Source organism: Battus philenor, unplaced genomic scaffold (assembly GCF_028537555.1).
Source record: "Battus philenor isolate CCGP_79_NKW_IND1 unplaced genomic scaffold, ilBatPhil1.0.hap1 SCAF_6, whole genome shotgun sequence".
NCBI classification, from domain to species: domain Eukaryota; kingdom Metazoa; phylum Arthropoda; class Insecta; order Lepidoptera; family Papilionidae; genus Battus; species Battus philenor.
In genome coordinates, this window is record NW_027181726.1 from 15,684,273 (window position 1) to 15,710,193 (window position 25,921).

Below are 25,921 nucleotides of genomic sequence, written 5' to 3' on the forward strand. Positions count from 1 at the left end.
CTGGATGACCGCGAGACTTCTTATAAGGCCCTTTTTAAGCGACCACGTACTACTTACATTACATTAATTACACTACCTTCATTATAAATAAAAAGTAATATGAATAAAAGCATCTCCAAGTTATTTATTTGATGATTATATGTCCACGTATGGTCATATAAAGTAATCGTGTCGATAGAAAGAAAATAAACCAATTTCATATAAACTATAATGGGATTAAGTTCCTCTGTAATGTCTTTCTTCAGCTTAAAGCTTCGATGGTGTAAAAAGTTCTCTGATCTGAGAAAAGCTCATCACAAATTCAATGTCAATATCGCTGAAAAATCCTTAACATTTCATAAGTTTTGTTTAATACTCACAAAGACTTTCTACATTTATTATTACGTGATATTCCACAAACAGGGCGGGGTAGTGTTTATGTATATATATATATATATACATATATATACATATATATACATAAACACTCCCACGTATATATACATATATATATGATTGAAGAAATAGGCATTCGTAACTTTTTTCCAAACGCAATAACTTCGTATAAAGACAGAAGGTTGTATTTTACCATGCATACTTATTGAAAGGGGCCGTATATGTACTTTAACAGTCAATGAAGCCTTAAAAATGTCTTTTCGAGAAAGAACAGGGGACGTTGCTACGAGATCGTAGCGAAAATATTCCGGGAAAAGTTTCGAGTTTTCATTCCGGCATTCATAAACACGGGTGGAATATTAAAAACGTTGACGACCGGTATGGTTATGGCTCCACTTTCCGACAGTTCCCCGGTACGTTTTGATATACTGCGAAGGATATCCCGGAAGCTCGTTTTAACAGCCCGCTTCATACTTTAAGACCTCTTTACGGGGTCAGTTTACCTTTTGACGGGTAGTTGAACTTAAAATAAAAGCATCTAAGCGAGGAACGAAATGTAGTCTTAAATTTGGAATATTTATCCTGGAGAATAAATCCTTGTTTAATAAAAAAGCACTTCAATATATTTTTATCTTTTATATGCAAAGTATTTGACGTCTATCTGATCTGATGTTAAGCGATGAGGTTTACGATAGTACATGCTTGCTTTGAAGAAGCCAATTTTAAACCTTATTAAGAAAAGGACCAATATTTAGCCACTTCCGCACATGCAGTGGTAGTCGTGCAACAAAGTGTACCGCCCGCCAGCCCGCTGATAAATGCGCATGCGGCAAACAATGCGAATTACACAACTGCCACCGTTAAATCGCTCAACACGTGTTTCACTCCTCCACGGAGCATCTTCAGGAGCCATGTTACACCAATTAATGCTGAACACAGAGTCAAAGTCAAAGTTACTCTGTGTTTGGCACTAATTGGTGTAACATGGATTCTGAAGAGTAACATGTGCGGAAGTGGCTTAATATAGGTTCTTTTCTTACTTAGAATGGACTTCCGCAAAATAACGCCTGATTCCATTAAATATTTGAAACCTGTCTTAAAGGTTCCTAAGCTATAATTTTCTGGAAACAATGACGACGGTAGGTTGTATCTCCTTGGCTGTTCGCACTATAATAATCTTAGAAAAACGTCTATTGCGGGTGGAAGGAATTTCAACTGTGTACGGATATCGTGAATCTCGTCTTGTCTGCTGTGTAGCATTCACTTAACCATCTTGATCAATTGTACTCTTGTCTCGTCTCTATATGGAGTTCAAAGCCTCGAGCTGGTACTTAGATTTATCCCACAGATGGTTACAGTATTCTACATATGTCCGGACTTGTGTTACATACAGACTTAAAAGCTGTCCTAATATTGCCGAACCATTTGTAAAATTATTAGCTTTTCGCAGCCAATTTTGCTTTGGACTTAATATTTTATAATTTGAATTGATTTTCGTTTATCACTGTTTCAATGATAATCTTTCAATATCTATATATTTAGAATCTTTATTTAAAATATATAGTATAAAGAATCTGAAAGTAGATGATACAGAGTTTTATTTTAACTCTTTATAATTTTGTAGTTTAAATGTTAATAATTTTAATATAGCCTGCCATGCCACGATAATGGTATATCATCCCATAAATACGTACACCTTGCAGTAGGTGTCTATGGGCTGAAAGTTAACGATATACAAAAAATTAAAAAAAATCAACCCTTATCTAGAACCTATATAACCTATCAGTTGTTACTTACTGAAAGATGGTAATATCCCTATACCTATTATGTAATTAAATTACCCGATAAAAAATTTTATAATATATAATTATATGTAAGTTTAGTGTTAATTGTAATAAGTTTATTTATTTTCTTAAAAAATATGGTTCTTTAGTACCCTATGTGTCAAAAATTAATTTTTATGGATTCATTTTTTGATCCGTCATTTTTAATTAAATGTATATATACATATGTACACACACATATATATATGTATATATATATATATATACATATACATGTATGTATACATATATATATATATGTACATACATTTAAATATAATATGTATATGTATATATATATACATATAAACGTGTGTGTGTTGAGAAAGATGCCATAAAAGGCTCTATTTAATAGAAATTATTTAAGCTGCCAGAGTTCCTAGCGGACACTGATCTGCAAGGAGTCCACAACAGAGACGTAATTTTTTTCAAAACCTCAATACATTTGTAGATGAAAAATTCATATATATATACACACACATGTGTGCGTGTAAATTAAAATTTCACTCATAATTTACTTACCAACTGGGCTTTCTTCATTCCAAAATGAGTCATCCAGTGTATAATCAGCTTCTGTAACAATAGAAACGAACGCTGTTAGTTACCAAGAAAACGTACTAATTTATTTTCCTTGTTACTTTTATTAACATAACCTGAACATTATTATTCTGTTTTCATAATTCACATCTATATAACCAAGATAACCGACCTAGCTAGAAGAATTGCTTGTTTGAAGTAACAGGCAGAAATCAGGGAGGAATCAATAGCCTCCCTGATAAGAGAAGAAACAACAAAGGATGACTTCCTCTCATTCTGTACAGTAATAATTACCAAAGCAATTTATAAAAACAAAAGTTAAGTAAGTTTAATAAAATTGTAAATAAATAAAATTCATAAAACTAATGTGAAATAAAGGTAAAATAAACAGAAATAGAATAAAGAAAATGTTAAAGTATAATGAGAGAGGAATGGAAGGTCATAGAACAAAAAAGAACGAAAGAAGAAATGTGGAATGAATACCGAACGGAAGATCATAAGATGCATAAATGAAGGGAGAGAAAATAAAAAGGGTTGTGAAAAAATTAAATATATGTGTAGAAGTCCCGGTCCCACACCAGATAGAGGGTACGAGAGGCTCTCAATAGATGGGGCAAATTAAAAAAAATTACAGGCAGGAAGGTTCTAGATTGGCAACCTGAGTCGGTAGACGCAGCGTGGGTAGCGCCGTCTCCCCAACGCCAGGTAGATTGAGGAAGTAACCAAGGTAGCAGGAACTCTCTGGATGCAGGTAGCCCAAGACCATTCAATACTGAAGTCTTTACTGACATGAATAAAACTTTATTCAACCGTTAAATATAAATCATTAAAATTTTATTAGTACACAAATAAACAGCCTTAAAACAAACGCACCGAAAATGTTCAAGTTTTTCATCGCTCCGACCAGAACAACAGGAGTTGAGTTTGTTAGTAAAGAGAGTTCGAATCGTAATTGAAATGAGTTTAATTTAATAAAACTTTGGACTTTAATAAATTCACTTTGGGGAGTTTAATTTAAATTAATTTTGACTTCGTGCACCTTGACAAAGGGAAAACCTCGCCAAGTTATATCGGCGGAAAGTTTAAAACGTTTTAAAGAGAAATAGAGAAAAATAGATCATCCATAACACTCCTGTGTTTATATATTAACGAACTATTGTGAGTCGTTCATTCTATTGTTATCAGACATGATATTTTTTATTGATTAATTAAATAGAGGTTACATGAATATTACAGGTGTTATGTATCTATATTTAATGTAATCAGGCGTTATTTTGCGGAAGTCCATCCTAAGTAAGAAGAGAACCAATATTTAGCTACTTCTGCACATGTAGTGGTAGTCGTGCAACAAAGTGCATGTGCGGAAGTGGCTAAATATTGGTCCTTTTTTTACTATGTATCTATATTTACACCATTTTTTATTACTGTGTCTGCAACGTACTTCTCTTATTCAGCCCATAAATACCCACAAAGCATAAACGTATTGGTGTTTCATAGACTCGTAATAACGAAAAATTCAGTGAATCCTTTGAGGATTTCCAGGAAGGATGCGACTTTCAGCAATGAAAAACAGACTAAAGAAGAAGACAAGATACCGAGGAGACCAAAAACACTCTGGTTATACAAGATTCTTCGAAACATAGACTGGTTGTATATAAAGATATTCACAATTACCGATCTTGCGCTTCCAGCGACTTTTCGCAACTTTAACTATGTCATCGGTCTACCTAGTGGGGGGTCTACCTAGTGGGGGTCTACCTAGTGGGGGTCTACCTAGTGGGGGTCTACCTAGTGGGGGGTCTACCTACTCCGGGTCTACTGGCTTGTGTTGCCATTCTAGAACCTTTCGGACCCATCCGCCATCAGTTTTTAATTAGCGATTTTCCCCGCCCGATGCCGCTTCAGACCGACAATCTTTTATGGATCTTCTCATTTTTTAATTTTTTTTTCGATATTGCAACGAAACTTCAAGCATATACATATATAATTTTACTAAAATTTGACTTTCATAAACAAAAATATGTAAGTAAGAAAAGGACCAATATTTAGCCACTTCCGCACATGCAGTGGTAGTTGTGCAATAAAGTGCACCGCACGCCAGCCCGCTGATAAATGCGCATGTGGCAAGCAATGCGAATTACAGAACTGCCACCGTTAAATCACTCAACACGTGTTTCACCCCTCGTGACATCCTCAGGAGTATTGTTACACCAAAGGCCAAACACAGAGTCAAAATATGTAAAATATGAAAAAAATGTAAAAAAATTCTTTAATATATAAAATCCTCGTATCACGGTGTGCGTGATTGAACTCCTACGAATCGGCTGTACCGATTTTCGTGAATCTTGGCGCCCACATCGGCCCGGGCGGAAAATCGGACGACATCTATTTTTCATCCCCATAAATGTTAAGGGTGGTGCATCCCTAATTTTTTATTATTTTTAAGTCAAAACTTACTGTTTTTATTTTTTTATGATACAGCATACAAAAATACATACAACCCTAAATTTTCACCCCTCTACGATCAACGCTTTTTTTATTTGTTAATTAAAAACTTTAATTTTTTGCAAAACAACGTTTTAGGGATCAGCTAGTTACAATATAAAAAACTTAAGGGATAACAAAGCTTAGTATGAATTGCTTTGAATTCTATATATATGTGAAAAACAAAAGTCAATTCAGTTTGACGTGGGTTCTTTACAGATCGGAAAGCGTTTGAAACCTTCGTAGCCTTATTTTAAATTGAAGGTTGTATTATATGTTGTATGTACTTAGTTCTAGTTTCTGTGAAGTTTTTCATTTCTCGCATTCTTCTTTTGATGTACAAAAACTAATGTAAATGGTTCAACGAAGAATATATGTACTAACGAATAAAAAAAACAATGTACATTTATCTTATTTACCAAGGTAACGGTATATATACAAAAGTATCCATAGCCCATATTTAAACCTTATTATTAGAACTTTCATTAACAAAACCTGAATTATTATGAAATAGATGTATTATAATACAATGTATTGTATCGTTTGCTATTCCTCCTCGACTTTCTGGAACATACACAGCAGTGTGCACGCATACTATCAAACAAAATTGTTTGTATTATGTAATGTATAATATGATTTGAATGTAAAATTCTAAAATACTGCAGAAAGGGCGAAGGAAGTGAGGCGATGTATGGATGGAAAGTATGAAAGAAATGAAAGATATTGTAAAGAAACTTAGAGGAAAGAATGAGAGACAACGACGAAAGCGGAGTATGGAAATAAAAACAAATTGAAAATATAATCATGTAAATAAGGACCATGTCCACCCATGATAAGAGTTGAACGTCAGGTATCAAAATCAGGATCATAATAAAATATAACATAGTTTCCACAAACAGGTTATCTCATAACAATCATTTCAGCTGTAAGTCGTCCGCTACGAATCATAGGCCTCTCCTGAAATTTCCAATAGAACCAGTTGAAAACTACCTGCATCCAGCATCTTTTAACAACCTTAGCAAGCTAAAGATAAAAATGTAATTTAAATAAGGACCATGTTCCCTCATAATAGGGGTTGAACGTGAGGCATCAAAAACGGGGCCATAAAAATGCGATTTGAAAAAATAAAACAATAATAAACATAGAGCAGATATCAACATTAATTTGTAAATCAAAATTATTTAAATCGAGAAATACTATAGATATTATTTATGAGCGTAAGTGATGGAAAACTTTGTTTATCTGTTGACATGATTTTTTTTTACAAGAATTACAGGCAATAAAATAAAGCCCAACAAAAACTTTTAGATATTTTTTTAAATCAAAATGTCTACTAATGATAATTAAATATCCTTTTAATAGAATAGAAATAAATTATATATGCTTTAGAATTACAGATTCGAAACTTGTAACTACCTATTCGGACCCATTCGACTACGCCAACATGTTTACTGCCCTACCCAATTTTTATTCGATATGAAACGCGCATAACACATAATAACAACGCAGTAACGGTTGAGCCTTAAAACAATATGATACTGAAAACGCGGCCATTAGCTTTTACGGTACAATGAGAGAGCCTGTCTTGAGTTTGCTTGACAAATAACACGACGCAATTCATAAGCGTCTAGCGATTTTGGAAAACGATTTGATTTTTCTTCAACTGCATTTAACTTCTAATTAAAGTGGAAATGAAAATAGTCAATCTTTATATGAAAGTTTATTCGTTTTTATACAAGAAAACTTTCTTCATTGTTTGGATTTAAAAAAAATTGTCAATAAACTTTTGCATACTAAGGGTTCCTATATTGCAAATGACTTCATAAAAGATATCACGCCTTGGGCATGATGAGACGTTCGTAAATACTTCCAATAGGAACGATGCCTTTTTTATAGATTTTCTATGATCATGCTGTATTCCGGCAAATCGCTTGTAACTTGCACTCGTTTCAATAAATTAAGAAAAACATTATTTCGCTCGTTCGGCATCTAACAGCAACGTCAAAGAGAAATCTTAATTTAAAAGCAAAGGTTGAAGGACAGAGGTTCAATTTACTTGTTACCGCGAATTTCTTTCCCTTTGCCAGTTTATCTTGTTCATGTTAAAGCCGTTCGCTTACGAAATGTAATAACGCTATATTTACTTGCCGGGGCCGACGGTAATGTCTTAACTGGCTGTAATGTTTTCTTTTTAAAATGTACATTTGCTTCTTCTATATATTACTCTGTTTTTCGTATTTAGACGAGCAATGTTTAGTTATAAAATGCTTTGGGGTAAGGAGTGAAACTTGATCGTAGGTATTTCGATGCCCGGGATACAATCTTATATAAATCACTAATATAGGCATTAATCATAATCATAATATAGGCACTAATCAGTGTAACATAACTCCTGAAGATGCTCCGTGGAGGGGTGAAACACGTGTTGAGTTAATGTTAATTTGAAATCACATGTGTTGAGTATTTATATTCATATGCCTTATTCCTCACCTTGTTAGGTTCTCTGATATTGCGCCGCCCGCAACCAGCGAATTTCTATGTCGTCGTATCACCTAGGACCTACCCACGTCGCGTCTACCGGTTCGTGGTCGCCACTCGAGAACCTTCGGTCTTTCGGTCTTAAAGACCATCAGTGCGCGAGTGATGTGTCCCGCCCATTGTCATTTCAGACCACCTATTCTTTGAGTTATGATGATGCTTATTTCTTGATTTTGTTCTGCTGCGGATCTTCTCATTTTTGATTAAATCTCACAGCCTAACTCCAAGCATAGCTCTCTCCATTACTCTCTGGTTGACTTAGAGCCTTTTCATGAGACAGGTTGTAAGTGACCACGACCACGACCTCAATGAATGTAGGGGCTATAGTCTACCTTGTAAGCCTTATGTGGATTATTAATTGTCACATATTAATTATGGTTTTGCTCAAATACTTACGATGTTTGTATTCAATATAGACCATAGATTATTTATCTTCCCACAGCTGGAATAATTCTTCTCACAGTACAGGCCATGGTTTACTATGTGGGCATTATGTAAATTTATAGATATCACAAATCTTTCGAAATTTTGCTCATAGGCCAAATTTCTTGTTATGTTAATCTTGTGAACCCACTGCTGGGACATGAATCTTTTCTGAAATATGTTCGGGATCGCAATTCGAGGGTCCAAATCAGTATTTTTCAATCTTTTATAGCCTTTCTAAATTTTTTTGCGCCCCCTATGTAACATACATAATTTTTATATAAAAGCGAAAGGATTAAACTCGTGTCGACTCATCTATGGAATTGCCCCCCTGTGGGAAGTGGGTTCCACGTTGGGAAACACGGTCTAAATAGTACCTTATATGTCACTGTTTTCCTCAAAAACAAGCTTAGACGATATTACCTTATTAAGTGTAATTTACTGGGAATCGAATTCGCAACCTGCTATTGAGTGGAATATTCCATGAATCCGGCTGTTGCAAAGGCTAACTATATATTTATAAATTTATATATATATGTATATGTTTGGGGGAGGTCAATACCTTACAGGGGGCGTCTATCTGCTAAAAAAATAATTAGAGGAAGAACGCAATTTGATATTTTTTATTGTTTATTTATTAGGTTAATATATTTGACATTTAATACACATGAAAATACAGTTCATATAACATCCTAGTTGAGATCAAGGTAAACTTAAAATCACAAAACACTCGTGTTTTGCAAGGATAAAATTTAGCTGACAGTTTTCTTTTTTTTTAAATAAATATTTCCCGGCAAGAGAACGGCGTCCTCATTTAGAAGCCCTTTTTTTTCTGCCGTCTTCGCAGCGTGTTTCTAATTAAAACGAATCGATGTCGTATTTAGAAGTTAATTGTAGAGAGAAAATAGGTTCTGAAATGTTAACAAGTTATTAATGGAGATGTAATTAAGCCAGTTATAACAATTTGTTAGTTTCTTATTACGCGAGGCTTTCATAAGATTTTATTTAATATTATAAAATCTTTCGAAAGCCTCTCATTCTATTTCTAATTGAATAATTGATTTACTAAGTTTTGTAACTTAAATGATATTAATATTATATGTAGTTATTTTATTTTATTACTGTTCTTATTTTTATTTGTAGAGATATTTTAATTTAAGGTTTTGTACATTTGAACAGTGGGAACGTGAGTTGCGGATTCGATTCCCGCGATACAATCTTATATAATTCACACTTAGTGAAATAATTATATATGATTATCATTGCTCCCAAACAAGTTACCATAAGATAGGGTGCAGAGTTCTTTGCGTACCATAATACCACACTGCGGTCTTCAACCTGCTATTATGGTATATCTTCTATCTTCATAGATTAAGGGAGACCTATGCCATGTAGTAAGCGTATAAAGGTTGATACTGCGATGTAAATTAAAAATAAAGAACTTTTGCGTAAGAAAAGGACCAATATTTAGCCACTTCCGCACATGCAGTGGTAGTCGTGTAACAAAATACACCGCCCGTCAGCCAAACACAGAGTGCTAAAGCGGGCACTAATAGGTATAAAATAACTCCTGAAGATGCCCCGTGGAGGGGTGAAACACGTGTTGAGTGATTTAACGGTGGCAGTTGTGTAGTTCGCATTGTTTTCCGCATGCGCATTTATCGGCGGGCTGGCGGGCGGTGCACTTTGTTGCACGACTACCACTGCATATGCGGAAGTGGCTAAATATTGGTCCTTTTCTTACTTAGGATGGACTTCCGTAAAATAACGCCTGATTCCATTAAATAACTTTTGTGTGTTAATTAAATATTTTTTTTTATTAATTCCATTTTTTTTCGTGTATATTTGAAATGCTTATCTGTTTACCTTTATATCTTATCTCAATGTTTATAAATAATGTGTTTATTTATTTATAAATAACAGTCTTGTGTAACTTACTGTCCTATACATTGTCTTAGAAGGTATTTTTTAATTTTGTGTTAGTATTTCGTCGTTTCAGTTGCTAGCCGCACTTTGCAAGAAGTAAGATAACACCATATTGCAATCGCCATCCCATATGTCAACCTGGTTTTTATGGTAAATCACCTCATAGATATATTTGGAAGAGGCTTTTGTTTTACAGTGTGCGCCTATAGACTGAAAAGATAACTAAGATCAAGCAAAGCCTGAAGATCAATAAAAAAACAATATGGAGAAATATACAATAACCAGTATAAGTGTAATCAAAGAAAAAAATATCTATACCGAAAACAATAGAAGTAATGAAATGAATAAAAATAGGAAAAAATTTCATAGAGCTTCGCCTGATCAAGTTGAATGGGATTCGTATTGAACCAATCCTTACCAAATCGTGCATCAACATTTATTACGCAAAATGATTCGTACCGTCCCTACCCGGAGTACGTTGGACATAATTTTTCATAATTTCGTCCAATTTTGGGCGAAAATAATCCTTTATTATGATTTATTTTACGATGGGGATTTCGCTTTAATGAAGATACAGATGCCATATTATTCAACTCGAAATTACGTAATTTAATGTTTACTTATGAATACATATATAAATAAATCTTAAGTAAGCTTTTATATTAAGTGAATTTTTTGAAATTAGTGTCACAGTTAAATTGTATGACATACTAATCCAAAACTAATATAGCCTTTAAGTAAATTTTGTTACTAACTTACTCCATGGAGTCACTAGATTCTGAAATAAAATTTGTTATTATTATAATTATATTTTTATTTACCATTATATTATTATTTATATAATAGTCTGTATTAATTTTAAACGAGACACTTTATATAAGATTGCAAAATATCCGACTATTCAACTGAAGACACAACGGCGCTACGGTTTACGAGTTATTCTCTGCATTCCGGATGCAATTACCACAACCAAATGCGAGAGTAATTTGGAACCGCATGTGACGCCTTCCGGCCTTACCCGGCGTCATTCGCGGCCGTATGTCACGTGACAACAGCACGTGTTGCACGTGACTCGGCGCTGCTACGTGCTCGTAGCGATAGTGCTACGTAGCTCTACGGAATTTGCGGTGGATCGCTACACGAAATTACGCAGTTTGTTTTAATAATTAACTGTAGTTTCATCGCACCATACGAGCGACGATTAGTGTTAGTTTATTAGGTGTTATCCCGGCTCACGTGTTAATTATTTACGTACTCAATTAGGCTTTGAAAACGTTGTTAAATGACTTTATTAATAAACGGATATTCCGATAGTGGATAAGTTTACCGTGTCGTCATGTTTCATCAATATTTAGGTAATGGATTATTGATATATATATATATATGTAAAATAAAATTTACAATGACATTATCTAAAAGTAATTTTTTAGTTTACGTTTCGTATTTTGTACATTCAGCGTGAATGGTTATAATTAAATATATTTAATTTTACATCTATATATTGGCCCACATAAGTACTTATACTTTATGTATATATATTAAATATTATAATTATTATCTGTAATGTTCGAACTCTAGAGTGTAATATTATTTCAGTAAAAAGTTTCAGTTATCATTATCCTACTTATATCGATGTGTAAATATATACTAGACTATTTGTACATGTATTTATATACATATGAATAAATATGGTATATATACCATTTTCATATATTCGTATATCGGTATGTATGTTTGTTCCGGCTAATCTCTGAAATAGCTGTACCGATTTTGATGGTCTTACACTGGCATATACCTCATATAACTCGGACTAATTTTATTTTAGAAATTCTTAAAAGAAAAGAAATGAATCTACTTAGACATGGTTTTGTATAAATTTCTCTCTCTTATAATACTCAGACATTTATGTAAAACTCCGGGATAAATAACGTATGTTATAAAGGATACGTTTCGATTTTTTTATTTATTACCCCCGAGGTCCTTCGAATGTGAATCGATGTTAGGGAATTGTTCGAGTGATCCTTGTACAGATGAAATGGAAAATTTGTCGGTACAGTTTCAATGACGCGGGATTTACGATGAACCCGAATATATCTTTATTTATACATCGTCAACAATACAGACGTGGTACGGCACGTACAATATCTGATTTCGGTATCTTGTACACCGGGGCCCTTTGTTTTGTCTTTGTTTAAAGGTTATGTTCTCATTATATATGTTTTTACAAAACATTCCCACATGTCTCTGTACAGTCGTGTTATTAAGCAAAAACAGACGTAAAAATATGAAAAATTTTCGTAACAGTCGACCGTATACATTTTGAAACGAATTTGTGCAGATCCAGTGCTTACGCAGAATGGTAACAAGTGTAATAGTTTTTTACAGGTCATTTACTATTAATAATTGTATCGTACACCCTAGCTAAATATCAATGGTTTCACTAATAATAAATTACGTAATGATAATAAACAATTTTTTTTCAAAATTATTATTTAATGGAATCAGGCGTTACCTTGCATAAGTCCATCCTAAGTAAGAAAAGGACCAATATTTAGCCACTTACCCACATGCAGTGGTTGTCGTGCAACAAAGTGCACCGTCCGCTAGCCCGCTGATGTGATTAGTGCCAAACACATGCCCCGTGGAGGGGTGAAACATGTGTTGAGTAATTTGGCGGTGGCAGTTGTGTGATTCGCATTGTTTGCCGCATACGCATTTTTCAGCTGGCTGGCGGGCGGTGCACTTTGTTGCACGACTACCACTGCATGTGCGGAGGTGGCTAAATATTGGTTCTCTTCTTTTCTTACCAATTTTTTTCATTAAAACCTCCATAATGGTGGATAAATATTGGTCCATTTTTTTCTTCAAAATTATTGTCTACTACAAGACCTGGTAGACGCGGTATCGACAGGCCCCTCACTAGGTAGATAGACGACATAGTTTAGATCACGGGAAGTCCCTGCATGAGAAAGGCCTATACATACCAGTAAGTATCCATCGGCTAAAAAAAAGATATATGTTTGTAGACTTTGTACTGCAATAAGTAATTTATTTGTCGCGTTGCAGTTAGATAAATTTTAAGTGTGATGATTGGAAATAAGTGTAGAAGCCTTAAAGGTTTTTGCGGACAAATGAACTATACATATTTTAGAATAAACCTTTTATTAATCATCATTTATAATTATTGATAAGACAATAAAAAATACATCATCTAAGTGATTCAGTTTATTAATTAAGACATTTTACGTTGTAATAGTAAATGTAATTACATTAAAATAATCATAATAAATACGTAATATTAAAATCATAATGAGCAATCATAAGATGTCCGCGGCGGCCATTTTGTGACCGATGTCAAGCGCGACTTGACAGCGCGCGTTCCGTTCGGAAATCAAATTACGACGTCCTATATTGATACAATTGTACTAACAAAACGATGCCAATACAAGTACAGGAAGGATTGTAATTCGATTCACGGTTGATACGAGCACTTCTTTGTCTCGTTTCATTGCGGGGAGGAATAATTTTATTGTTCTATTGCCCTCTCCCTCCGGCTCTCAGAGATGTTATTGCATAGACTTCAGTTCAGTGAACTTTTCCGAGCAGCTATATATAACTTTGATAATTTTTTATTGTAATGAGGTAGTGCTGCTGATATCGATACAGTTTTTATGTTACAGAATACATTTGCTCGTGCAAACTACAATAATAATATGAAACTCCTAGAGAAATATTTAGAAAAAAACTTTTGACAATATTCTTTTTTTATTCCATAGACCAGTGATTCCCAAAGTGGTCTATATCGACTCTTAGGTGTCTATGACAACCTGAAAGGGGTCTACGTCAGCGAAAAAAATTTGGGGGTCCATAAAATGAAAATGAGGGTCCACGATAGTGGATCTCAACACATACACTAATAGTACCTAGTTACTTACATCATACTATCTTATAATATCAAAACATTTACATTATTTATAAAAGTACCTATGAAGTAAAAAAATTATTATATATGTTTATAAAATTATGTAAGTTGTAGGATGTTGGACATCATTAGCCGAAGAGATTTAAGATTAACCCTTACAAAATTGACGCCAAATGTTGATAATTTATTATGAAAGCATCAGGTTCATCCTTCTCACTAAAAATATTGACTTATTGCTTATGTTATGTTATTTATAGTTCATTTAATGTTACGTATATTTTACATAACAGATACAAAATTTTATTTTGAGCGGTTTTAATTTAAATTCAATTAATAAATGTATAAATTAACATTTGTTTTTACTTTAAGTTTTTAACACTTAACTTCACTACAGTTAGAAATTTACAGGAAATAAATATCAGATAAGAAGGGGGTCTACCCTACACGGAAAAACATGGCAAAGAGTCTACGACACAAAAAAAGTTTGGGGAACTCTGCCATAGACATTAACATCCATGCCTTTCTTTTTACAATTGCGTTTAATATATCCGATTATTTTTCTTTGCTCGTGTTTTTCATATTAAAGTGCTTATTAGGTCTCTTAATATATTTACTAACTTAAATCGTATACTAATTAAAAATAATTTGAATTCAAATAATTACATTGGTGTCTTGTTTGTTTTTAATGACGCCCGTACAATGTTCACTTTTAAAATGACGTTTCATGCTTCTTTTTCATACCTACTCTAATATTGCCTTTCTAAGGCTGTGCGTCAGTATCTGTGCGGCGGTTGCCGTATTCGTCACATCTATGAACCTTGCAATCGCATCTTGAGTCTCGTTCATGCAATACACACTCGAGTTTGTGTGACGTGATATCGCTACCACCGCATGATGGACACTGTTATACAGCCTGAAGGAGTCTGTTTTTCGACAAATAACAACTGCCTCACTCTTTAGCCCCTGAGGATTGACTAATGAGAACCTGGTCTATCGACTTGGGTGAGTTAGGTGCAGGATGTTTTTCTGTTTCGAGAGTTTTTCCCCAAAGCCTGAGGCCTGAGTGTACCATTTCCTTGGATGAATTTTTCAAATTAATTCTAGTTTATATCAAAAGGAGCTTTTAAGGCATTCTTCTATCAAAGTTCTCTGATTACTGAGGTAGGTATAAAAAACCTTTTTTTTTAATCCTATCACGGATGGTACACGACACAAAGCCGCAATGGAATAGCGCTTATCTAAACGTTTTAAATCCGTTACATGTTACGTTCAGAAATCAAATTACAGTCGGTCAACGAACACGGTATTCCGGCCCGTGCTCAAAATTAATAATATAATACACGTACGTGACTTACAGTGACGCGACAAAGTCTACGGTCAAACTCCTGAATTGTTTAATAATTTTTTTAACTGCGTGATTAACTTTCGTAGTATTAAATTATTTTTTAAAACTGCAATACTTAATGATTTTAGATCTGGCCAGTTATAAAAAAAAATATTGAGAAAAAATCAAGGTAAAAACTTCATAAAGTATTTAATTATTCTGTCGTCCATTTATACAAAAATGCCGTTATATTTATCATAATCGTCTATTCAGCTCTAGGATATAAATTGACATAAGCATTCGGAAAAGATTTCAAATAAAATATTTCACTCCACCACAATGCCATTATCGTTGTTTCAGCACATATACGCCCCCTGTAAGGCAAAAACAAGCGAGAAAAAATGTGACCTAGAATTAATTATATTACAAAAAGTGAAAATATAAGAAACAACAATACTATAGTCGTAATAAATTAAACAACTGTAATATATGTACAAGAGGAAAATTAAAATAAAATCTTTGATATTTTATTATAAATAGTAATTAGACCTTACTGCAGTGATTGAGGATGGTTGAAATGTTTAAAGAATGGAAGAGAAAAATGGAATGAATTATAGAATGAACGAGAAAAAGATAGATATTGCAAGAGATGGAAGAGAATAAAAATAATAGAAGAAAGTGAAGAAGTGAACAAAATAGGGGTGGAACAAGAGGTGCCCAAAAACGGGGGCCAAAAAAGGGCCTAGGCCTCCCTCAAAGATATCTAAGACAGGATATCACAGTATGATATTATAATAGAAGGCGCTGCTGTTCATCAATAGTTTGTGAACAGTATAAATCATATTTAATGCAAGATGTTTGAATTTAATGAGATTGTATCACGAGGATCGAATCCGTGACCTACGAACGAAATATCTAATAGATTCAGGCGTTACCTTACGGAAGTCCATCCTTACTAAGAAAGGGACTAATATATAGCTACTTTCGCTATGCAGCAGTAGTCGTGCAATGAAGTGCACCGCCCGCCAGCCCGCTGATAAATGCGCGTGCAGTGAATAATGCGAAACACAACTACCACCGTTAATCCACTCTACAAGTGTTTCACCCCTCCACGAGGCATCCTCAGGAGATGTTACACCGACCAGTGTAACAGTGTTATGTTTCGCATTGTTTGTCGCACGATGCACTTCATTGCACGATTACAGGTGCATAGCGGAAGTAGCTATATATTAGTCCCTTTCTTAGAGATCGAAAGTGTTAGTCCTTACCAATAGGCTACTACTCAAAGTAAAGGAACAAAAAATTGGAATAAATATGCTTGCATAGCTTACACAAGTCGCGTTTCTGATACGTAATCGGAAATTGCTTGCTGTCAAAAAGGCCTGGCCATACATTCCCGATGAAAATCCGTCTGGACGCCCTTAGGGGGGCGCCTGTAACAAATCATCTAGACACCACGGCCGCGGCCGGGTAGCGATGTATCGTAACATATTTTACGACGTATTTCAATCGAGTCGCACCCCGATATAGCGCCTACAGAAATCACTTTTGACGTATTGGATAAGGAACGGTTTGGGAATTTCTAGAATTTTCGTACAGATTCAATAATGCTTATCATCTTTATATTTATAAACTAATTTTAATTTCTTTGGTTAGGCCATAATTTGAGACCAATTTCTTTCGAATCTTTTTTTAATTTTAGGTTGTATAAAAATTTCTAATTAATTAAAAAATTAGCATAAATTTAAAAAAAAAAATTAAAATTTTGACGACTATTGTGAATATCTCTCAGGCATTTAAGAGGTTAGCAATAACTCAAAGAGATATATACAGAGCTATGGTCAGGTTTTCCTTACGAATTTGAATATGGAATGAAGCAGTTCGTATAAAATTGAAAATAAATATGACCCAGAGTATTCTCAAGTTGAAGTAGGAGTGGGCAGACTCTATTACGCACAGAAGTGCTGGGCACTGGGACTGGCGTAGCGTGGGACTTTTGCCCACAAAGTCATCGATGTAGGATAATTTTAACTGACTAATGAGAATCTGAGGAAGATTATTTCTATCTCATTTGAACTCCTTGTTGTTTTATTTAAAGTTAAAGAAAATCACTATAGAGAAGCCGAGTTTAATTTTCTGATTACATTTTCCACTTGACGTATAAATGTTATTATAAATGTTCCAACTGGAAAACATTGAAAAATTAATTATTAGAGTTAAAATAGATAATATTTCTTTTCAGTTAACTAAAGCTTTTATAAAATCGCTGTATTCAAATTATCCTTACAAATCTCGTTGAGATTTTAAAATGTGTACAAAATACTAACACACTGACACATCCAACGCCCGTCACGTCCGGCTGAGCTGTGTAATTACAAAAACGGGTACGTACCGCCCTGTTCGGTACGCGACTTGAGTTACGACCCACTTGAATCTTGATTCGGTACGTAACCAGTTGTTTATAAAGGAAATTCCAAAACGTTCCGACGTTTAATTACGTGTTTAAATTCTTGAAATTATTTTGGTTGCTTAAGATATACGTATGTCTTATTGAATAAGATTTATAGCCTTAATTTTAATATCATCCCCTTCGATCTATTGCTATTGAAGGTTCATTATTAAGTTTTGCTTTAGTGATATAATTAAATATTAAAGATACCTCTGATATTAATTTCTGTTTTATTTAATGGAACCAGGCGTTATTTTGCAAAAGTCCATCCTAAGTAAGAAAAGGAACAATATTTAGCCACCCGATTGACTTTTTTGTACTTGTACTTGATTGACTTGAATTTGAAATGTCAGTCGCTTCTATCCGGACTAATTGAAAATCTATGGGAGTGTCCTTTGCCCAGCAGTGAACGTTCTGTTACTGAAATGATAAATGTTGAAATACAGATAGCAGCTGGAGCCTTAAGATTCTAGAGTGGAGACGAGGGCCTGGTAAGCTAGTAGGACCTCCACCTACAAAGTGTAGACAGGATAAATGTTGTGAGCATTATTAAAAATCTACTGTATATGCTACCGCTACTATAAATAAATGTGTTTTTAATTCCACACTCAGAGCATATTTGTTTTGTACTCAAACAAATAAAAATATATATTTAATCAAATTAAAACCCAAATATTTATATAATTTCCCTAAATCCGCCCAAAATATTAAATTACTTGATTATAACAAAAAAAAGAGAGAAAATTGTAAAAGTTGCGAAACCTCTTTCATTAAAACCTTTCGTAAAAAAAAAGGACTGAGTCAATGAAACGTTTTAAATTAAAAACTCCGTACAAATATAGACCAGGATTAAACAGATGTTCAAACAGATAATTAATGCCAAATTATCCTCGGCATTCAATTTGTTCGTAACGGCTAAAAGGAAAAGGGTTCTGGGGATATGAAAAGGTATTCACGGCGTAATGAAGTTGACAGTTGTGATACAGTCATACTTTTATTATTTGAATTAATGTATTTGATATGAAACTTTTATCGTCTATACTTCTCTACGAATTGAGGTTGATTTCCAATAGCACCATTTTTCAATTTTGTTTCACCGGATTTGTTTTTTTAAATCGCTTCTGTTTTTGGAACCACTCATATTAGTCCAAGAGCCCGCGACGCCCAGACCTTCGTTATATTATAAAAGCTGAAAATTTTTCTATATATGTCCCCTATACAGGTACAAGCAAACCCAGCCTATACAACCTGAGTCGCGGTGGCTTTAGCAGGTAACAGGTAGTAAAGGTGAGTAAAATTGTGTTTCAAATTTGTGATAGTATAAAACCTAGTTTCATATATTTTAACTTACAATTATATTAGAAACCGCCTCGTCTATTGGAGGACACTTAGAACGGTAACAAACCCTTTCCAGACACCCTTACAGTCTAATTGTTTATAAATCTACTTTCGCCATAGTATAAAATCTGACTTTTATATATGTTATTCAGAAAACTATACGAATAATGTTGCCACAATCCCCAGTCACTTTCGCTGGTTCCCCTATCTTCCCAGACACATTGAAATCTACTCCAGGTATGCGCGCGATGAATATATTAACAATACATGTTTGAAACTTTATTTTTTACTTTGTTTTGTAATGGCTGTAAATAAAAGAGTAATTTAATTCTTTTTCCATTGATTTCATTACGATCTAAATTATTTTCTCTCCTTATAGTAAAACCAACATACATACAAAATTATCTCCTTAACTTTAAACTTCTAGAATAGTCTCACGTCGCGGGATCTCACTCTATATTTCTTCTATCACGGATAAACAACAACAAAATATTACAATTACATTTTACATTCTCATCTTTCGTCTTAATGTCTATTATTCATTGTTATTTTATTCTTCACAAATTCTTTCATTCCTTTTTATTCGGACTACATGGATAGTAGGAGGCAGGGCATGAAATGACATGATGCAGAGTGGGCCTAGCCTATCTCTTTAAAATTACCGAAGCTTCAGGGCAACCGAGGAAGCCATGATTCGGACTGGTACTTATTACTATTGCACCAGATTGAATTGACCTTGTGGCGTGTTCCCGAACGCAACTATTGCACTGTACAGGCAACACTGACAGGACTGTCAGATTTTAGTTCCTGTTTGATCACGCTGAGATTTGACAATTTTCTTTAGTAGCTCTCTGTATTAACTACCATGTAATAAATAATATATTAATTAAAGTATAGCAAATTGCTCGTTTCATTCCAGTGCCTTCCAGATTCCTTTCCAGCTTCCTTCAAGATTAATTGGGATACACAAGGATTCCCAAAACCTTAACATAGTCATCTGCCCTTAAAACTATTTCTTTTAAAATTTCTAAACTTATATCTAAGGTTCTTAAATCATTAGAGTCTTATTTGTGTTTACGTGTTGCACGTGAATACAAACACGTGAACACGTGTTGAGTAATTTGGCGGTGGCGGTTGTGCGATTCGCATTGTTTGCCGCATACGCATTTATCAGCGAGCTGGCGGGCGGTGCACTTTATTGTACGACTACCACTGCATGTGCAGAAGTGGCTAAATATTGGTCCTTTTCTTACTTAGGATGGACTTCCGCGAAGTAACGCCTGATTCCATTAAATAATTATTTGTGTTTAGCGACAACCTAACAATGTCCAGTTTCTAACATTACAGTTCATACGACCACTTTCTCCTCCCTACTTCATATTGCCATTTTCAGGTTGTACGCAGGTGTCTGGGCGGCGGTTGCCCTATTCGCCATATCTATGAATCTTGCGATCGCATCTTGAGTCTCGTCCGTGCCATACACACACGAACGTGTGACGTGATATTGCTACCACCGCATGATGGACACTGTCATAAAGCCTTAAAAGACGGCATGTAATGCTAAATAGATATTATATATAATTATTTGACTACCTGAAAGTTGGCGTTCAATCAAAATTTCATGCTAGGCATATATAATTTGACATAACAAAAAACCTTTTATCCGAAATACGATAAATTAAACGTAACATCAACCATATAACTAACGATAGCTCCCCGACTTTTGCTAAGTCGAATATTCGAAGATAAATTATTAATAAAAGAGGCTACATTGTTACGTTTTGCTGATCGCACATAATGTTAAGGTTGATCTCATATCGTAAAACTTCCAGAACATTCGACTGTTTCAAATATTTTTTTTATCTGTATAAAAGCGGCTTCGTTTAGTAAGGTAACGCTTTGACCTATTTTTTCTTAGCTAACCTTAAAAATTATGGGACAAATATCTACCTTACTTTCAATAAAAATATATACTTGATACGGAATGGTTTTGTTAAAACAAAGAAAATAGTTAATTAATTTTATTCGTGATAGTCTCTGTACGTGATTGGAGACAATAGATCTATGGGCGCCTCTTACGTTCTTTAATGTAATATTATAAAGGTTGTCGAAAAACAAAATCTATAATGAAAGTATTTGTCTTAAATTGGACATCCTGTAGCTGAAATGATGATTATCATCAGTACTGGAGAAGTGAGAGGTTTAATAAAGAAGTGTTCCACTACCCGCTGAAATGTTAAAGACTTTCATGAGTCAACATTAGCTCATTTTTGGAATGAACTTTGAAAGTATTGTTCGGAATAAACGGAATCAGATTCGATAAATTTAATGTCACTTAATTTAAAAAAGGCTTGACGACCTGCTATCGAAGAATAAAAAGAGATCGTAATACCAGAGATGTGATATTTCATTTGTCACGTTTGGCGAATGGAATAAGAGTCATATGAAGGCTAAACGGCTTCAGTATCGAGAAATTTTCCCAGAGGCCATCTCAACTTCTTGCTTGCTTCGTTAGGTTAAGCTAGACACGGTTCTGATTCAAGGACAAGAAGGATTCTTAGAGTACCTGCGTAAGTTCAAACTCAGTGGAAATCCCTCGTGCATATGTGACCTGGTGTGTACCAAATCCTGGTGCATCTGATCACCAACTGTCTCGTATTCTGTGCAGTAATAGAAAAATACCAACCTCACTGGTTACTAAAAAAGAGTGTGGCCAGATCTTTTTGGTGTTCCACAAAAATGTAATAATAAAAACAATTAGAAATAAATAAAAAACGAAATAATAAAAATAATAAACATTACTGATAGCTTGACTCTGTGTTTGGCACTAATTGGTGTAACATAACTCCTGAAGATGCCCAGTGGAGGGGTGAAACACGTGTTAAGTGATTTGACGGTGGCAGTTGTGTAGTTCGCATTGTTTGCCGCATGCGCATTTGTCAGCGAGCGGTGCACTTTGTTGGACGGCTACCACTGTATGTGCGGGAGTGGCTAAATATTGGTCCTTTTCTTGCTTAGGATGGACTTCCGCAAGGTAACGCCTGATTCCATTAAATATTTACTGATAGCTTATATTAAAATGCAAATTAAGTTCGGAATAAATAATCAGAATAAGTTACAATTAAAAATAAATAAATTGTTAAAAAATTGATAAAAATAATAAACGTAGGAAGTGAAGCTATGTGTTGAAGGAAAATATGGAAAGGCATTAAAGATATTGTGAAAGAAATTAGAGGAAAGAATGAAAGATATTTGGAAGAACGAAAGATGAGAATGGTAATAACTTATCATTATTTGAATAAATATAATGTATGTGAAGATCCTATACATCATCAAAAAAAAACTTGCTAAGGATGTCAACTCCGATCACTATACAAAACCCGATGGATCTAATATGTATCATCTAGGACAGTGATTCCCAAAGTGGTCTATATCGACCCCTAGGGGTCTATGACAACCCGCAAGCGAAAAAAAAATTTGGGGGTCCATGAAATGAAAATGGAGGTCTACGATAGTGGATCTCAACACATACACTGATAGTACCTATTTACTTATAAAAGTACCTATGAAGTAAAAATTATTAATATGTTACGTATATTTTACACAACAGATACAAAATTTTATTTCGAGTAGTTTTAATTTAAATTCAAATAATAAATGCATAAATTAACATGTGTTTTTACTTTAATTTTTTAACACTAAACTTCACTACTGTTAGAAATTTACAGGAAATCAATATCAGGTAAGTAGGGGGTCTACCTAACACGGAAAAACATGGCAAGGGGTCTACGACATAAAGAAGTTTGGGGATTTCTAAACTAAGACATTGTGATAAATAACGTTTATCGCATTCCCATTCCATAAAACCACATAATAAATCCTATCACGTATATAATGAACCAAAATAACATATATCGGCCCAAAGCACTAACATATCATGTATGGACGTAACAAACAAATGTATTATCATCATCATATTAATGCGAATGTAGATGTATATATATCATTAACCTAATGCTTCCGTTTCGCGGCCAAGGGGGTTGAATCTTACCATATATATTTCCACGCAATTTAGAACTTTATCTTTATACATTTAGACGTTGTTTTCGACTACACGTCCGCAAATAGGCCACTGGCTACCATAAGAACGGTCCCGTATTAAAATAGAGGCTTGATGGTAAGCAATTTCTGAATTACGTTTAGTAGGGAGTGCGTTGTAAGCAATCTATACCATTAGCATATCTGATCCATTGATATAATGATTTGCGAATTTGTCTTTTATTAAACGGTTTTATTTAGTTCAACCCGTACGGAATTTGTTTATTTATTTGGGTCAAAATTAGAAATCGAAATTTAAACACCATCCCGTTGTCAGATTGATCTGAAATTTGGTACACACATTTAATTTAGATGACAATACAATATAATAAAATCAATAACATTATAAATCTAAGATGGCCGCCGATACAAAATGGCGGATTACATATATTTCCTTAACTCCCTCAATATGGGTATCAAATGAAAGGGCTACACAAGTAAAACACGATGATTATGTCAAAATTTAAAATTCAAGATGGACGCCGTTCCAATATGGCGGACAAGGTACATATTTTTCCACAACCACCACAATATGGGTACCAAAAAACCGTTTAACTTAACAGTTTTTTAAATGTATTTATTTATCCCTTCATACTCATGTTCGTATACGAAATTTCTTTTTTAAAAGGTTTGTTCTAGAATATATATGTCTTGTTCTATTTTTTAACTTATCTATGAGTTGATTTGGGGACTCTGTTAGTCTGTGCTGGTGCTCTGGTTAGCAGCGATTGCCCCAGAGCCTGACCACGAACTAACACTATGACTAAACAATGTACCTTACGTTCTTGAGTTTCTTGGAAGGGCCATTAGATGTTTACATTGTTTTGCAGACTGTTTATTTAGCAAAGTAAAATCTGGGAAATAAATATAACTTCTTGCCTAGTTTGCCCATAATATAGTGAATATTACCATAGTAAATCGAATTACCTAACGTAGCAATGAACATTATTTCAACCGTAAGACGCCCACTGGTGGACAAAAATCTGTACCGAAAATTTCCAATAGAATCTCTTTGAAGTGACCTTTGTATGAAAATGTCCCACGCTGCGCCTAACGGAGATGATAATCCTATAAATATAATTATAATCATAGCGTGTACAATAAAGAATATTAAATAAATAATGTAAAAAAATCTATAATTTTATCTATACTATGCGAGTGTTAACGTGGATTTCAAATTTCATTTATATACTATTTGGCAGCAGCGTCTACGTACCATTGTACCACACTGCGATCACCAACCCTTCATTCAAGCGTGGTGATTATGGTCTATCCCCCCCATAGATATCTTAGGGGGAGCCTTGTGACTTACTGTGGGCGCTTATGGGCGGACACTACGACTAAAATACTTGTAATAATTTATCTCACTACTTTTTTTCAAAAATCCAACTTCGTTAATTTTTCCAAAAAAATTAGTCTTTCATTTTGTTCTCATATAACCTTTGTAACTTGCTATGGATGCTTATGGACTAAAACTACGACTAAAATACTCGTAATAATTAATTTTACTAATTTCTCCTTTTTAAAAATCCAACTTCGTTAATTTTTCTATTAACATAGTCTTTTATTTTGTTATTACTTTACTTCTGTAAAAGATTAAGTTAGCTAGGAGAGCTGTTATTTATTTATTTATCACCATTTTTAGGATGTATGTAAAATGGATTTATTGCATTTAGGAATCCTCTATCAGTCAACCCAAGCTGGTACAAAGATTAATAATGGGCAAGTGTTCAAATGTCATATATAAGTAATTTGATTATATATGTAAATACTATACTTATTATAATTACATAAATAATTATGCACGTGTAATAAATGGTAAGATATAACATACACATAGAATATACTGTTATATATACATATGATATATATTATACGTTATTGAATGGTTATGGCAATTATTCTAGAAGGCCTCGATACTTCTTTTTAAAGATATACCGATTTTTATATCTCCCATTTTTGGGCGCGTCTTTTTCTCTCTGCTATTTATTTTCTTCTTTCATTCATCACATTTGTTCTTCTGTCATACATCACCTTATTACCCTAATCTTCATTCCTTGAAGGAGAATGTAATGAAAGCGAGAGAAAAAGGGAAGGATGTAAGGTTGTATTGGGTGAAAGCGCACGCGGGGATGGAGGGGAACGAGAGGGCGGACCAGCTGGCCAAGGAAGCGGCCCTGAAGAGTAAAAGACGACCAGAGTACGAGAGATGCCCTGTTTCATTCGTCAAGCGGCAACTGAGACTGGAGTCGCTCGACGAATGGAACAGGAGGTATGTGGAAGGAACGACGGCTTCGGTAACGAGGATGTTTTTCCCGGACGCCGTCTCAGCCTACCGCGTGCTCCGCAGCATCGAGGTGGACGCGGTCTCGGCCCAGCTCTTCACGGGGCACGGGGGGTTCTCTGAGTACCTTCATAGGTTTAAGCTCAAGGAGGACCCCTCGTGCTTCTGTGAACCGGGCGTGGACCAGACCGTGATCCACCTTGTGGCCCGGTGTCCCGCATTCGGGGGACTCCGGTTCGGCTTCGAGTGCCGGTCTGGGGTTCAAATCAGGGAGAAGACAATACCCTCCCTGATTGGTGGCGAAAACAAAACGACATTTATATCCCTATGCAGAGAAATCGCCAAAAAAGCGATTGAAAGAAACAAAACAAACAATTTATAAAAAAGATAAAACAAAATA

At 34.4% G+C, this 25,921-nt stretch overlaps 1 protein-coding gene across 1 annotated transcript in view; it reads right to left on the reverse strand.

Moving 5' to 3' along the window:
• The window catches only part of mmd (mind-meld), a 514,304-nt gene that overhangs the window by 279,366 nt on the left and 209,017 nt on the right, over positions 1-25,921 (reverse strand). Inside the window, exon 3 of the mRNA XM_068773325.1 lies at positions 2,721-2,771. Within this exon, the coding sequence (XP_068629426.1) occupies positions 2,721-2,771 (51 nt within the window). The remainder of the gene's footprint in view (positions 1-2,720; positions 2,772-25,921) is intronic.